This window comes from Vicugna pacos, chromosome 10 (assembly GCF_048564905.1).
Source record: "Vicugna pacos chromosome 10, VicPac4, whole genome shotgun sequence".
Taxonomy (NCBI): Eukaryota; Metazoa; Chordata; class Mammalia; order Artiodactyla; family Camelidae; genus Vicugna; species Vicugna pacos.
This window is the reverse complement of record NC_132996.1, coordinates 64,937,817-64,954,497: the sequence shown is the minus strand read 5'-3', so window position 1 is coordinate 64,954,497 and position 16,681 is coordinate 64,937,817. Positions and strand designations below refer to the sequence as shown.

General features: G+C 38.4%; 1 protein-coding gene across 3 annotated transcripts; it reads left to right on the top strand.

The window, feature by feature from the left end:
* Window positions 1-5,693: 5,693 nt before the first annotated feature.
* Window positions 5,694-16,637, top strand: LOC140699066 (high affinity immunoglobulin epsilon receptor subunit beta-like). 3 transcript variants are annotated; one of them, XM_072970847.1, is made up of 8 exons: window positions 5,736-5,785; window positions 7,690-7,728; window positions 8,098-8,254; window positions 8,665-8,796; window positions 9,803-9,859; window positions 10,500-10,643; window positions 11,802-11,903; window positions 13,261-16,637. In XM_072970847.1, exons 3-8 carry the CDS (start codon window positions 8,099-8,101, stop codon window positions 13,384-13,386), a joined length of 717 nt encoding a protein of 238 aa, XP_072826948.1. In that variant the 5' UTR covers window positions 5,736-5,785; window positions 7,690-7,728; window position 8,098; the 3' UTR covers window positions 13,387-16,637. The 3 variants fall into 3 exon arrangements, with proteins under 3 accessions (XP_072826947.1, XP_072826949.1, XP_072826948.1); XM_072970846.1 differs by lacking the exon at window positions 7,690-7,728 and having other exon boundaries at window positions 5,694-5,785; XM_072970848.1 differs by lacking the exons at window positions 7,690-7,728; window positions 9,803-9,859; window positions 10,500-10,643 and having other exon boundaries at window positions 5,694-5,785.
* Window positions 16,638-16,681: the final 44 nt, after the last annotated feature.

Sequence of the window (16,681 nt, the reverse complement as noted above, 5' to 3'; positions counted from 1 at the left end):
TTCTCATCTCTTGTCTCTATTTACTTACAGTTTCTGTTTATAAATTTTTTAACATGGACATTCAATATCTATGGACACTTCTGGAGCACCAGACACTATGCTCGATGCCAGGGTTATAAAGATGAATAAGATACACTTCTTGGCTTCAAGAAATTCACAATCAGTTAGGGGAAACAGAGGACAATGAAATCAGAGGAGCGTTATATGCCTCTAATGCATTAGTGCTATTTGAGCACAGAATAAAGAACACCTTCTTCTGCCTAAAAACTGTAGAGGATAAAAGTGTGTGTGTGAGAGAGAGAGAGAGAGAGATTCTTTCCTTTGAGAACTCCACCTCCCAGTGGACATCATCCTAGTGGGGTTGTCAATCACATGGTGCCACCTTCCTTCCATGAGGGAAGAATATGGCCCAGAACATACAATTGGTGTATTCCACCCACTGTAGTCTCATGCTGGCTCATTTTCCTCACCCCCTGCCACCATATCTTCACTTCCACTGCCCCATCACTTCCATCACAATTATCCAATAAAATGTCTAGTTCCCAGAGTTCCTCCTGGGCCTCTCTTAGCTTTGTCTTCTTTCTCAGAGAAGGCAGCTAGCTATTGGGGCAACACTTAAAGCCACTTCTTGTCATAGGTTCAACATAAATGCTAAGTCATCCATTCATATCTTTCCACTTAAGTAATGATGCCCCTCTAGCCTGAGTGAAATGAGAATGGTGTCTACCTTGACATGTAAAGATTTATAGAAACAAATTTGTAACGCACTTACTGTTGTATCCAGCACATGGAAGATACTCAGTTAGTGGAGTTTTAGTCTCTGTTTCCTTAACTGCCTCTCCTCCCCTGCTCCAACTTTTTGATTCTCTGTGACTAAAGTCAGTTTTATTCCCAATCCACTTCTGGGATTTTGAACCTGATTAGTCTCATAAAATCCTGTTTCTTCAAGAGAGTCTGTAAAGGGCTCTAGACAAGAGTCTCAGACTGTTTTCTGAGACTATTTCTATTTTCTCTTCCCATTACTGCAGGGGAAGATTTGAGAATTAATGGCTTTTTAAAAGCTGAAGTGTAGTTGATTTACGATATTGTGTTAGTTTCAGGAGTACAGTGAAATGACTGAGTTATCTCTATAAAGGTTATTTTAAAAATTATTGTCCATTATAGGTTATTGCAAGATAGTGAAATTCCCTGTGCTATACAGTAGGACCTTGTTGCTTATCTGTTTTATGTATAGTAGTTTGTATCTGCTAATCCCAGACTCCTAATCTGTCTTACCCCCTCCCCTTCCCCGTTTTTTCCTTATGTCTGTGAGTCTGTTTCCGTTTTGTGTATAGATTCATTTTTATTAACTTTTAGAGTCCACATGTAAGTGAGCTTTTTTCAGGACTTCTGCACAGGTGACTCTGCTGACATCCAGTGGTGATAATGAGGAGCAATTTCCTCCTCCCCTCAACCCCTAGAGAAATAGAAAAGGCAGCCAGGATACTTATTCAGTCTCCCTGGAAAATCGCCCTGAAGGCAGCTAACTTGCCAACAGGAAATCATACGTGCAATCTTTGTCTGCATAAGTGGTCAGTGAGGGGAGACCTGCACATCTCTCAGAAATTATTCATTATTTGCCTCTGCAAAAAGAAATACCACACGAACCATAACCACACAAGGGCTGAGTGGCTATATTCATATGAAATAAGATCTACTTTAATATAAGAGATATTATTAGAGCGAAACAGGGATGTTTTATAACGATAAAAAGTCAGTATAGCAGGAAGATAACGTGTAAATGAATGGAGATCTAACAGCAGAGCCCCAGAATATATGAACAAAAACTGATAGAATTGAAAAGAGAATTCACCAAATTTAACTGGGTTTCAATATCCCATTCACAATCATTGATAGTAAAACCAGACAGAAAAAGCAAGAAGTGAATAAAAGACTTGAGCAACACTAGCAACCAACTTAAACAAAGATTAATAATATAATTATAAATATAAATATAAATATAAATATAAGTATAAATATAAATATATATGTGTGTGTGTGTATGTACACACACACACACACTCCAGGCACTGCCGAACACCCGTGCTTTTCAAGTGCACACATGGAACATTCTCCAGCACAGACCACACTGTGGGCAGAATTATAAAATGATCCCCAGTGATTTTCATCCTTGCATAATCTTCTTGCAGCATTTGAGTGACACTTGTGATCATCATAAAATATCACTCCCAGAATTATGTCATATGGCAAAGGATCTTTTGAAGATATAATTAGTGCTATTAATAAGTTGATTTGGGGTTAATCAAGGGGAGATTATATGAGCAGCTCAACCTAATAACACAAGCAAGCCCTTTAAATCTGGGTCTTAGAAGTCAGACAGGAAATCAGAAATTCAAAGCAGCAAAGATAATCTCCTCCTGGCCATGAGGGGGCAGCTGCCATGTCTTGGAGAGAGCCACATGCCAGTGAATCGTGGGTGGCCTCTAGGGGGCGCCCAGCCGACAGTCAGCAAGAAAACAGAATCTCATTCTCAGAGTTGCAAAGAACTAAATGCCGCCGACACCCTGAATGACTTGGAAGAGGACCCCATTCCTGAGATGATGCTACAGCCCTGGCCAACCCTTGATTTCAGCCATGTGAGACCCTGAGCAGAGAACCAGTTCACACCCTGCTCAACTCTTGACCCAAGGAAACTGTGAGATAGTAAATTTGGATTGTGTTAAGCCACTAAGTTTGTGTTGATGTATTTGTTATACAGCAACAGAAAACAGATACAGATCATATGCTAGGACTTAAGACAATTAATTTTAAAATGTTGAAATAATATAAAGGATGTTCTTTGAACAAAACAGAATTTCTTAGAAATCAGCAGCAGAAAGAGATCGTAAGAGTTGTCAAATAATTGGAATTTAAGCCATTTGTTTCTCACTTGACCATGGGTGAAAGGAATCCCAAAAGGAAATTGGAAAACATTTTGAATTGAATTTTAAAAATATAATGTATCAAAATTCCTGGGAAACAGCTAAAGCTCAGCTTAGATAAAAATTTATAGCTTTATATGCCTATATAAGAAACCAAAAGCCTTCCAATCAATAACCTAAGCTCCCTCTTTATGAAACTAGATACAGGAGAGAAAACTCAATCCAAAGTAAGTGGAAATAAGGAAATACTTAAGGTTAGAGTGAAAATCAAGGAATAGAAAACAGAAAAATAATAAAGAAAAATCAGTGATGCCAAAAGTTGGCTCCTTGAAAAACAAGAACAAAATGGACAAACTTCAGCTGGACACACCAAGCAGAACTAAAAGAGAAGACACCCATTACAGAAATTAGTCACGGAAGGGGGGACACCACCACCAGCTCTACAGAAATTAAGATGGTTATAAGGGAATTATAATTATAAACAGTTTTATGCCAACAACTTATATAATTAAATGAAATTTTAAAAAACCACAGAAAACCATAAACTACCAAAACAGACCTAAGAAGAATTAGAAAATATGAATCTATCTATGGTAAGTAAAGAAATGGAAATAATATTTAAGCAACACTTTACCACCAAGAAAAGCTCAGATCCAAACAGCTTCATGGGTGCATCCTATCAAGTATTTTAAGAAAAAATAGTAGCAATCCGTTACAAACTTGTTCACAAAGGAAAGGAGGAGGGGACGCTTGCAACTCATTCCATGAGGCCAGTATAATTTTAATACCAAAGCCAGACAAAGATGTTAGAAAAGAAGCTACAGAAAAGTCAGAAAAGTATGCCTCATAACTACCATTTTATATCCTCCTGCAGTCACACCAGCAAAGTCAAATGAGATGCCCACTTGGGTGGTGCCTCTTTTATCACAGTATCGATCAGAACCTAGGTGAGGGGCATCCCATTTGGAAGCTTGTTTTTGTCTTCATATAGCCATTCTCATACCCCAGCATCTGCAAAATTTCTGTCTCCAGTAGGTGGTGACCATTTATGTGACAAAGGACAGACAGCAGAGCATTTGAGTACATATGACACACCCTTCCCTTAATCCGTTCTGGTCAATTCTAAGGTCTCGGGAGCCATTTTAACAGCTGTAACCAATTTCTCAGTTTTGGTTGCCTGGGTTCTTTTGTTTGCTGAGGGGGAGGTAATTAGGTTTCTTCAATGATGTCCACTTGGAGGAGGTACTGGGGATTGAACCTGGGACCTCTTGGATGCTTGAGCTATACCCTTCCCCCAGTTGCCTGGGTTCTTTTGTTTGGAGCACCAAATCTTGCTGGCCAGAAAGGGAAAAAGCTCACTTATGTTTTTGCTAAGCAGCAACACTGAAAATGGATTTTTAGCTGACCTGCCACTTTTTTGCAGTTCCTTACTCATCCATGTTGCTAGATCCTAAGATTAAGTTTCTATTTCCATATTATACTTCCACATATTTCCATTTATTATCTGTAAGCCTGTGCTACTTCAAACTAAAGTGGTTCAATAACACTTCAGTATCCCTTTTATCAGAGCCATCCTCTTTACTTGAAAGTAAATTCTCAGCAATTCTTTTAAAGATGAGTCTGGGTTTTTAGTGCAGTGTCAGTTTTGATACCAAATGCTCTAACAGTGGCCGTTAGATAGGGTTCTATTTCTAAAGAAGACCAACAAGATCCAACAGAACAATGCTTACAACTTTGGGGTCTATGTGGGATAGGACACAATACAGCAGCAATGTTAGACAAAGGATATGCATTCCAGCTAAAGCCTGCCTCACAGCAAGAGGTCTAGAATGCCAGGCTCCGGTTCTCTGTGACGCATGCTCTGTTCTTGACAGGCAACCCCGGCAGAACACCTCAGAACCAGGGAGCCCCAAATTGTAGCAGTAGTTGGGACTTCTCGTACCTGGTTAGTCATGTGGGTATATTTCTTGTTATGAAACCAGCCCCAATGGCAGACCCACTTTGTGGTCTCACTGAAGCCACGTGCAAATCACCAATCACGTTGCTATCAATAAATCATGCTGACAAGCTGGTAGAAACTGCCCAGAAACTCCTCACATCCATGGTTACAAAGCAACACTGTGGATCAATGTCTTGACTAAGGGTCAGTGCCACGCAAGTTCTACAGCAGAACAGCTCATGACAATTTCAGGCTTGCTGAAATTAACTCTAATAACCCAGAGATGTGCTTTGACAGACTCGATTTGATTAATCACTGCTTGTGTGAGCTTAGAGCCCTTCTCAACTTCCATTTCTTTTTAATTACAAAATACAAATGACAAGTTAATCATCGGATCATGTAAGGGTTGGACAACGAAATACTGAGCACTGGTCATTAAACCAGCCCATTAAACGTTACTGTATACATACCACTCTCTAATATTTGTTAGAGATGAGGGTAACGAAATATTGTTCTAGCCTTTCAGAAGTGTTCTCTCTGCAAAGAGCAAAAGGGTCGAACACAGGAGGATACCAAGGTTTGAAGTTGTCTTTTTTTGATAAGGGTAACTTAAAAACATAACTAGAATTAATTAATATGAATGTAATTGAAGGGAGTTTGAATCTAAATAAAAGAAGCAAGTAAAAACAGAAATAACAGTAGAATATATACCATCAGAAGAGTTCAGGAAGCGGGCAAAAATATCTCTATTTCTGAGCACGGTAGAGTGTTGATTATCTTCTGATAACGTCAGTGCTGGCTTATCTCTACTGCCCTTATGCCCAGTCTAAAGTTGGAATTGCAGAAGCCTAGAGTAACAATCCTTTGGTTAAAAACCCACGTAGCTTGCAACTTAAAACCTGAGCAGCCTTGGACAGACAGCAAGGTAGGCACAACCCATTTTGGGGTTTATATGTTCTGGTAGAACTTGACAATGAATCTGTACTTGAGTCTGGGCTGGGGATATGTAAAACCCCTGTGCTGGGAGCAGGTCTCAGCTGGAGGGTGAGGACTGGGGATGAAACAAAACCTTCTCTCGCTGTCAGTATGGCAGCTGTTTTGGGGCAGTATTTTCCCTTTGCTGTTATATGTTACATAGTAATGCTATACAGCCAGACAATACTGTTACACCTACTTTACCGACCGCCCGGAGTCAATCGCCCGGAGTCACTTTTTGCCGTATTTACCTCCATGTTACGTAATACAAATAAATAAATCTTCACAGGTAGAACTGAAGCCTCAACCCTAAGTCTCCATCCCATTTTTCTCTTTTCTTCACTCAAAGACAATCATTCTTTTGAGAGTGGTTTGTCTCCTTCCCACCCGTATCGAAATTTTACCATGTGTATATGTGCTCATACACATGATAGGGTAGTGTTTTATTTTAAAGGTGATTAAAGAATTTTGAAAAATAAGACTCTTTTCTTCACCCAAAGCTGAATATGCCATCTTCTGAAACTCTGAAAGCCACAGACAGAAAGGTTTCTCACAGAGGCGAGTATATGATAAATAGTCAAAAGTAACTCAGGACATTTCTAAAGCAGCAAGTATCACCTTTAATTCTGTCTGTCCTTTGCATCAGAATTCATGACTTATCCATAAAAGTATTACTTGTTTTTGTTTTAGGATTTCAGCAATAGACTCAAATCTTCTTTTTATTTTTTTGACATTAATTTATTGAATAAATAAAGTACTGTTCTCCCATTATATGCTAAGGGATATTCTATATGCTAAAGAAACAGAGGTGAAGAAAATCTTATGTTACTAGAAAAAGAAAATTGTTACTGCTCCTTTTTACTTTTAATTTGAAGTCTCTCTTCAACATCTGACTTAATCTTTAGAACTTTTTCAGTGAGGGTGTCATAACTTGCTAATCCAGGTATGTCTAGTGAGAGCATAAATAGATAGAACGTCTTTGGCATGCAATTTGGAATAAGCAGCACACGCTGTAACAGTATCTTTATTATACTTTGATCCAGTGACCCCACAAAAGGAAGTTTATAAATATAGATGTTAAATGGATATTTATGTACAATAACAAAAAAATGCCACTTACACATATGGCACCTTGAGAATGGTTAATAAATTATACTTTTACCCTTTTTAACAAATATTGTGCAGACATAAAAGTGGTCATCTGGAAGAGGCATAGATTTTTAATACATAATGCTAAGTGTAAAAAAATCTAGATACAAATATGCACATAAACCCTAATTAAACTCTCAAAAGCCATTTATGTGTATCAAGAAATATTGGAATGGAAGGAAGACAAGTGCTGTTAGTTGTGTTTGGTTAGTGCTACTATAGGTAAAATTTTATCTATTTTTCAAAATTGCTGTAAGCTTATATTACATTTATTATATTGAATATATAAAAATAGTATTGCTTTCAGAATTAAAGAAAAATGAGGCTTAGATGAGACGACCAGTAAAGTGAGTTCCATTCTGTTCTAGTCTAAAAATTGATCATATTGGAATTTTAGAAAATTCCATGGAAAATTAATAGGAAAGCGTAAATTGCTCTTGTTCTGAGGAGAGAGGACATTAGCTGGAAATACTCATCATGTTTCTGACTGATTATTAAATAATGTTGATGAGCTTATCTCAATGACATTGTACCAGAAAATCCTTATGAGGTGTGATAAGCACCACTGTTCCTAAGTCACAGCTGAAGAAACGGAAACTCAGAGAATATAATTTGAATTGTTCAAAGTCACAGAACAAGGGAGTGAGTGAGCTGGGCCTGACGTTAAAATCTGTGTTCTTTCAATTCAAGCCATTGCCTTTTCAGGTACGTGGGAAATTAGATTGACGTGTCCCCTTTACAAAGGTGAGCATCTTTAATTTCTGGAAGTAGCAACGAGGCTGGTCCAAGCCCCAGTGGCAGTCCATTGGACTGCTCCCATTTCCCACTAATTCCACATTCCACTGATTCCATCCTGCAGCACCTCAGAACCAGCCCTTCCAGGCCCCAGGAAAGGGTGGCTTGTCATCTGCTTCCCATAGGTTTGTTGAGAGCAGGGTGACCAAGTTTTACACGTGGTGCATTTTCGCCAGTCCCTTCTCTTCCTGCGAAATACAAACCTCTGAGTTCTAGGAAGTACAGTGGCTGCTGTCTGTGAAATGGCTTTCAGAAATTTTGCACATTGAAGGTGGTGGAGCTTAACTAAGAGTTTTAACTACATGTGGTCTTTTACAGAATGAGCAACATCGTTGACGCCATTCGGGATGCTGAGGGCATTCCAACCAACAAGATTCAAAGCACTCGGCTGGAACAGGCAGACACATCTCATTTTGCTCAGTATCGACACAGCAAGCTGAATAATTTCCTTAAAAACAATCTACAGTCCCTTGGTGTAAGTTATTGTCAGTCCTGTAGACATGTGGGGGTTGAGTATGAAAAGCTAAATGATATATAATTTTCTTGGAAATGAATTAAATTATACCAGTTTACAAGATTAGATCAAAAGTGGGCAAAGAAAATATATCTGGGAGTACCTGCAGGTAAAATGTTTTGGTTTGAAGGTGTTATGGGCTCCTAGAGATAAAATGAACTGTTTTTTCCCCAAATATTTTTTTCCCGTGAGGCAATATCCATGAATAGGGCTTGGTAAACTAACACAAATTTCTAGGATTTCACTCTTCTCAGGATAATTTTTAAGAGACATTGAAGGTGGAAAAGACAGAATGTGATTCATATGTGATTTTGAGATTCATATGTATAACCTTTCTACATTAGAGACTTCCTTCTTTTTCCTTCCTCCAGGCAGCTCAGATAATGATTGGCTCCACATATTTCTTATTTGGGATAATTGAGATTTTTTTTTACTGGTCTTCCGACTTCAGGAATTTTTTATTCTGCTTTTATATTGGCTACCCATTCTGGGCTGCAATGTCTGTGAGTATATCTGTTTCAACTACCATGGAAATCAAAGTTATATAAAATATATATATAATTAGATATATATATTTAATTTTTTATAACTTCTAAAGACAATAGCTGAGACTCTTTTTAGAAGAGACATTGTGCCAAGAATTTAGGGAATTTGTAAGAAAGTAGGAGACAAAATTAGCCTCAGGACCAATTGCAAGTTTTTGGCTAAAAAAAAATGCTCTTGAGTTACCTGCTGGCTCCTTTGAAAGGAGACATTATTCTTTTTTTTTTAACATTTTTTATTGATTCATAATCATTTTACAGTGTTGTGTCAAATTCCAGTGTTCAGCACAATTTTTCAGTCATTCGTGGACATATACACACTCATTGTCACATTTTTTTCTCTGTGATTTATCATAACATTTTGTGTATATTTCCCTGTGCTATACAGTGTAATCTTGTTTATCTGTTCTACAATTTTGAAACCCCCGTCTACCCCTTCCCACCCTCTACCCCGCCCCCGAGACATTATTCTTAACTGAGATAATCCAGGCATCCTTTAGAGAGCAAGTGAATTTCAAGTTGGAACATATTTGGATAGATTAGGATGGGTGTCTGCAGAGAAGGATCGCTCTTTTCTAACTCTATCGCAATCAATGAGTTCTTGCCTTACCTTTTCCCCACAGCAATATTCTTCTATCCAGAAACCCCTCTTCCTTTTTTTTTTTTTTTTGCTTTATCTTTAGCTGCAACAGAAGATATTTATTAGTTGGTCTTTCCACTTATATAGTTCTATGTTCATTCACTGCAACAGTGCTTCCAGGTCTTTCTAGCAACCTAAGAAGAGCCATAATAGACTTATATTCATTTCAGTTCAGTTCAGTGATTTAGCCTTCAGGATTATTTTTTCAGAATATACACCCTGGCTGGGAGAGAGATGGGGTTCAGTGTGGGTCAGCGAGGGTGGAGGTGGGTGAGGTAGATGGAGAGCAGCTCTCTCCCACGGATGTCTCTTCTGTCTTACGAACAGTTCATCATTTCTGGATCTTTGACTGTCGCATGTACAAAAAAACACACAAAATTTCTGGTGAGTATTATTTCCCCTTTTGCTCGCTTAATGAGTAAGAACAGTTGACAATGACTCTCTGTACAAAGACAAACCACACAAAATTTGGATACTCCGATCTATTTTGGTGATGAACTTGTAACTTTCACGTCAATGATCTCTGTAATTCTGTAGAAAAAAACAACTTCTTAGAGGAGAGGAAGGTGTCCAACTGTCTGAATTTTAGCAGACGTTAACAAAAATTCTCCCCGTAAGAAGCACAGTAAAGAAGCATCTATTTGCAGACCTTGTTACGGTAGTTGAGATACATTTTGGAAGGTGAAAATATGTGCGTGCTTGTGTGTGCTTGAGCCAGGGAGCTTCTAATTCAGAGGAGTCAAATTAAAGGTCATTGCCGCCAGTGACATCAGAGCACAGAACCCCCATCGTGTTGGCTCTGTCCATGGTCTTTCATTTGTGACGGGAGGGTTGTAGCCTTCTCTCCGATGACGTGCAATGGATTTTCAGCACACTGCCGCAGGAATAAAGGGAACTGAATTGCTTAGGAAAGGTCCCCTGCACCAACCAGTGTGGGGTGTGCGTCTGGGATGCTGCAGAAGATGCTCCTGGAAATTCAAAAAAGGCCCTGAGTATTTTCAATAAATGTACTATTTTCCTTCAGGTTACAGCCAGTATCGGTGATAACATTATAAGTACAGTACTTTCAAGCATTGGAATAATTCTTCTCTCAATGAATTTGGTTCATATAATCATACTTGGATGTTCAGAGTTTCTTGAATGTTCATTGGTTAAATCTTTTACAACTGTAAGTACTTTTTTAATTGGAGGGTGTTTTCACTTGTGATGTTTGTTTCCAGCCACATTAGTTCTCAGTAACTAAAGCTTAAAGATACATTTTCTAAACGCTGAAAAGGAATAGAGAAATAAAAACCAACTCAAACAAGCGCAATCACAAATTTTGCTAAAAATCAAAACAAAAACACAATTTTAGGATTACAGAATTGTGTATATGTGTCTATTTTAAAACATACTCTTACCTTTCCTAATTTTCTCTAATGAACATGTTCTGTAATAAAAATATGATAACAGAAAGGCTGTTTATAGACCAATGTGTCCAGAGGAGGCCTGATCTTGAGCATTAATTGAGAATTGGCATGTGGATTTCTAGTAGCTAAATTCTACAAAAGTTGGGAGCTAGTCTGAGTCCTTTCTATGTTTATTTAAGAACCCAATGAAATGTTGGTAAATCTATCCTATACATGAGTAAAGTACATGCTTTACATGTGAAGCAGTGTTTGAATTGAGGGCAACTTTAGCTGTTTTGAAAATAAGTTCATTTGTATCATTTTTTTTTTTTTAGATTCCGCATATAAGAGACATCTGACTCACAGGCAGAAAACAAACATGGTTACTAAAGGGGAAAGAGGGGAGGGATAAATTAGAAGTTTGGGATTAGCAGATACAAACTACTATGAATAAAACAGATAAGCAACAAGGACCTACTGTATAGCACAGGGAACTACTTTCAATATCTTATAATAATTTATAATGAAAAAGAAAAAACATATATATATATATATATATATATATATATATAACTGAATCACTACACTGTACACCAGAAACTAACACAACATTGTAAATCAACTAAATTTTAATAATAATAATTTTTAAAACTTTTTTAAAAAGTAGCTCTAGAATGTTAAGGGCGTTCCTTTGCAGAAGCTTTGCCATTTAGAATTCCCATAACCCATGTTTGTTTCTGTAGAAGCAGATTAATGGGTGTGAGTAAGTAAGGTTTGTGTCAGATCCAGTATTTCATCTTAACAGAATTTGCATGTCTTGAATAGGAAATGCATTGCTGTGCAAAGTATCCACCAACCCTTAGCCCTGGGCAATCAGGATGAGAACAGTGCAGGTAGAAACTGGGGAAACCTGAACTCTGTCCTCCTCTCTTCCATAGAGTATCGTGATCCTTCAAATGATGCTGACTTATGTGCAAATTGTTATTTCATTCTCACTCTGTGGGCTTACTTACCACGTGAATGGCAATGATATCAGCTTGGTGAGTAGCCTTCTTTACTGGGAAGGGGAGAAGCTTTTCAAGTAGCATTTCAAAGAATCACATGTCCTATTTGCTAACTTCAATCTCTCGTTGGGTAGAGAATTGGCAAAAATAAATTCTTAATGGTAAAGTGGGAGATGGTGGGGTTAGAGAACAATGATTATGTGTTATACCCACCAGGCACTCTGTTTGCTAAATGTTCCTTTGTGTAAACATTTTTATTCATTGTGAGTTATATACAAAGTCAGTTTCATTCATTCATTCATACTTTTTTTTATTTGATCATCTAAAATACACATGAGGGGTGTATGTATAACTTAGTGGTAGAGCACTACTCAGCATGCACAAGGTCCTGGGTTCAATCCCCAGTACCTCCACTGGAAAAAAAAAGGCTTAAAAAAATATTGAATATGTACTATGTTGTTTACTGTGTTGTGAGATAAGGACACAGTGACACTATCCATGTCTTCAAGAAGTGAATGCCCTAGTAGATAAAAATAAATACTTAAATGGAAAAATTATAAGTCAAGTGAGAGACAAAATAGCTCTAGGAATGCCTAAGTGTAGCCTTGATGTGAATTCAGCCCTCATAACATCTTTCCTGCCATCCCATCAGTCATATACACACCAACATGTCCATGTGTTCATGTCCACATACATATTTATATATTACATGTCGTCTCCCACATCGCCGCGTGTGTATGACATCCGCCAGGCATAGATTCTGCAAAGCCCTCATAGATGGTTGACCTTTCTACAGCCCCAACTTCGTCATACTGATACTTCTGTTTCCATGTCCCTAGGACAGCAGAGAGAGGAACACACCTCACTGTGTTCATGGATGGCACTGTGTTTGTTTTTTTATATGGAATGTCCCTCTCTCTTACTCCTCCTCGAAATCCTGTAGATGCGGACCTGGATTGCTGACCGCACAAATACCCTGCAAGAGCACTGAAAAGTGTATTTCAAGGCATTCCCAGACATGGCTGGAATATCCCCGCTCCCCTAGCTGGCTAGTGTGAAAACACGAGCTGACCGCGGAGTTTCAGCTTTGGCACTGTTGGTATTTTGGGATGAATCATTATTTGCTGTGATGGGATGTTCCGTGCACTGTAGGGTGTTTAGCAGCATTCCCAGCCTCTGTCCACTAGATGTCTGCTGCTTCCTCCACCCCTAGTTGGGACAACCAGAATGTCCCCAGACATTGTAAAATGTCCCGTGGTGGGGTAAGATTACCATCAGTTGAGAAATAGTGGACTGGATAAAGTGTTACAAAGATAACTGACAAGATCAGACAAAAAAACTCACTGACAATTTAGGTGACGTATTTACAGATGCTATGATGTCGTATTTCCAGGTTTCTGCACTAAGTTGCTGCATCCGATCAGATTCTGAAGATCCTTACCAAGACTTACTGACTCCACCTGACACTTATGGAGACGTGATTCTGCAAGATACGGATCCTGTTAACCATGATCCATGAGACATCATAACATTTTTTTTTACCACGCACTTTGCCCACAAAGGAAATGACAACGCTCTTAGTATCATTTCTGTGAATAAGGAATAGTCGTTCTGACTCAACCGTCCGCACTCCCCTCCTCAGACTCCCTTTCCAGCATATGGTCTTCTTGGGCCTCTGTAAATATTCAGGTCAATAATTGTACTGTACCTATGAGTACACTTTCAAGGCTGTGTATGGATTGGTCAGAAGTCCTAGGATATGTCTGAAGCTCATACGGAGTCATCTACTAAATGGTAAGGGACTGGTTGAGGCTGGCCCTGCACCCTTAACATCTCCAAGCTTAACGTGGATAGTCAGTGGCTTGTTTTCTTATAAGAAGTCCTTATGGTTAACTTGCCAGAAGTTGTCAAAGTTGGTTGTAAATTTGGGTTTCTGTAGTTTTGGTTGAGCCCCTGGCTCCTGAGACAATCAAACAAGTTGAGATTTACTTTGTTTAAACCCTCAGACCTGCATTCTCTCAAAACTTCAGCAAGGTCTGAAGCATCTCATATGGATCATTTGCTCTATATGGAGTTGATTAATTTCCTATTCAGAGACTATTTGAGAATTCTCTATGCAGCAAATGCTGTGTTAGGCAACTGGGGATAAAGCAGTGAATAACACATAAAAATCCCTCCTGATGCACTTGTTCTAATGGAAATTAATGAAATAAGCAAAGTACACAGGCACATTTATGTTGTTATGCTAGAGGAGAAAAAAATAATATGAAACAAAATGTGAAGTTTAAAGGGATTAAGCGCGCTGCAGGTAGATTTGCAATTTTGAATAGAATGGTCAAAAGTTTCCCTGAAAAGGTCTCATTTTTAAAATTGTTGAGGAATGAAAAAGAGTCTTCCAGGAAGAGGTAACAGTGCAGTGAGGAAGCTTCATTTGTTCACTTCAAGAAGGCTGTGGCTAGACATGGTGACTCAGTGAGAGGTGATGGAGAAAAGGTTAGAGAGGTAACCTACCTGTCAGGTAATTACCACTCTTAATTTGTGCTAATCATTTATTGGTTTTTGCATAAAACATTAGTGAGTGTGTATATATATATATATATACACACATATATATTTCCAATGTAAACTTTCAGTGGGTGAGTAGAAAGGCAGATGGAGTCATAATGAATATATAGTCTCATGTTCTATGCTTTTCCACTTTTGGCATTTTGAAGACTCCTGGAGATCGTCACACACAGCTGTGGTTCGTTTATTTTTTGACTGCTTTATAATTTATGTACTTTATCCAACATCCTATAGATGGATGTTTGGATTGCTTCAACTCTTTGCTATCACCATCCTGGCTTTAAAATACCTTGTTGTGCATGAGTCCTAGTTCACATCTGTAGAAGTTTATCTAGGAGTGGAAATAACAGGTTCATAGGAAATGTACATGTAACTTTATGAGAAAACTTAAAATTATTTCCCGAAGTGTTTTTTAATCAAATTTCTCCTTTAAAATAGGAATAAATGTTCCCATTGATCTACGTCTTAGCCAACACTGGTATTGTCAGATTCCCTCGTTGGCGTGTACTTGCATCACACTATGCATCACACTATGCATCACACTTAATTCATTTCCCTAAATACTGATAAGGGTGATTAGTCTTCTTGTGTCTCTGGTATTTACACGCTTTCTTCTACAAGGTCCCTGTTAATATTTTTTCCCTCTTCTATGTCTTTAAAAAAGTTGATTTGTTGCTGTCCATGAAGACTGTTCACATTAACCCTTTGATGTTTTGTGTTATACAGTTATATTCTAGAAATATATTCTTGATCTGCCAACTCTCCTTATGTTTCTATTTGATAAAAAAAATTAATTCTATGCAGACTATAAAACACACTTTTCAGTCAAATTTTGTGCATCTTGTTTAACACATTTTTCTGTGCCTCACTGAGGTAATATATTATTCTATATTGCCTTATAGTCTTGATGATGGTTTTCTTTTCAAACTTAAGCCATCATTCATGTGGAATTGCCTTTTTTATGATGTGCATTATGAGCACAACTTCAGCTTTTTTCTCCTTTAAGATTACTTAGGATTATTGATTGAGCATGATTTATTTAAATGGCTATGTCCCCTCCTCCACCTAGTCTACATGAGTGTCATCTATCATTTATTAACTTGAAAGAAAATTAGTGGGATACTCAAAGAGGATGAGTGAGGACTGCTTATTACAGGATTGTTTGCAGCTGATCTTAAAATAAGGCAATTATCCTGGATTGTCTCTTGGACCCTACATAATCACATTCTTTGGCTCCAGGCCCTTCAGATCCAGCAATGGTGGGTCAGGTTCTTCTCACATCATGTCTCTCTAACCCTCCTTCCACTGACACATCACTCTCTATGACTGCAACTGAGAAGAGTTTTCTACTTTTAACAACCCATATGGTTAGATTGTTACCGAGCCCAAGCTCATACTGCTCACTGTACGACAGGTCAATAAATCGAGACACGGGTCATTGGGGCAAGGAATAGAGACCTTATTCATAAAGTCAACAGGTCGAAAAGATGGTAGACTCATGTCCCAAAGAACCATCTTGCCAGGGTTTGGATGTTTGGATTAGGTTCTTTTATAGAGCAAAAATGAGGAGGGGGTGAGGAGGTAGCATAAAAAAGTGGTTAAGTTATTGCAGACATTCCTGGATCTGGCCAGCCTCTGGAGGTGTGCTGGTTTCTTCCCTCCTGTGGTCATTCATAGGTGAGCCTGGTCAAAATGTTTCCTGTGAACTAAACAAAGGTATTCTAACTGAACGCTCAGGCATAGGAGGCAGGGTTCCAGAGGATGGGCCATTATGTGTACTTTAAGCTATAGTCAACAGCCCTTTAGAGATTAACTTATAGCAAGAGTGATAGAATGCAAAGATTAAAGTAAAAGAAACAGACCTAATATGGAGTGAGACCTGTTCCTCCCTTTTACAATATTGGGCCCAAGAGACAATCCAAGATTAGCAATTTTAATTCTTTCTGTAACTTCTGACTCCCAGTTGCCATATAACATATTCAAAGGTTCTGGAAGTCAGGATGCAGAGATCTTCGTAGGGCTACTATTTTGAATGCACACTGCCCTTGTCTGAGAGTGTCATCAAGGAACACAGAAGGAAGATTCAGGTGCTATTCTGGTTGACACTGGCTAAGAATTCACTGGCAGTAGAAATGTCCCGGACCTTCATTCAGAGAGACAGAATTTTAAAAAGCAGGGCCACACAGAGCGGTTGAATGAGAAATAACCAACGTAGATTTCTTTTTCTCCTATGAGAGATTTGGTGTGAT

Excerpts from the sequence above, each read along its gene's own strand:
- LOC140699066 (XM_072970846.1), top strand. The coding sequence starts at position 8,099 with ATGAGCAACATCGTTGACGCCATTCGGGATGCTGAGGGCATTCCAACC. Across the intron at positions 8,255-8,664 it reads ACAATCTACAGTCCCTTGGT|GCAGCTCAGATAATGATTGG; the intron begins GTAAGTTATTGT and ends TCCTTCCTCCAG. Across the intron at positions 9,860-10,499 it reads AAAAACACACAAAATTTCTG|GTTACAGCCAGTATCGGTGA; the intron begins GTGAGTATTATT and ends ATTTTCCTTCAG.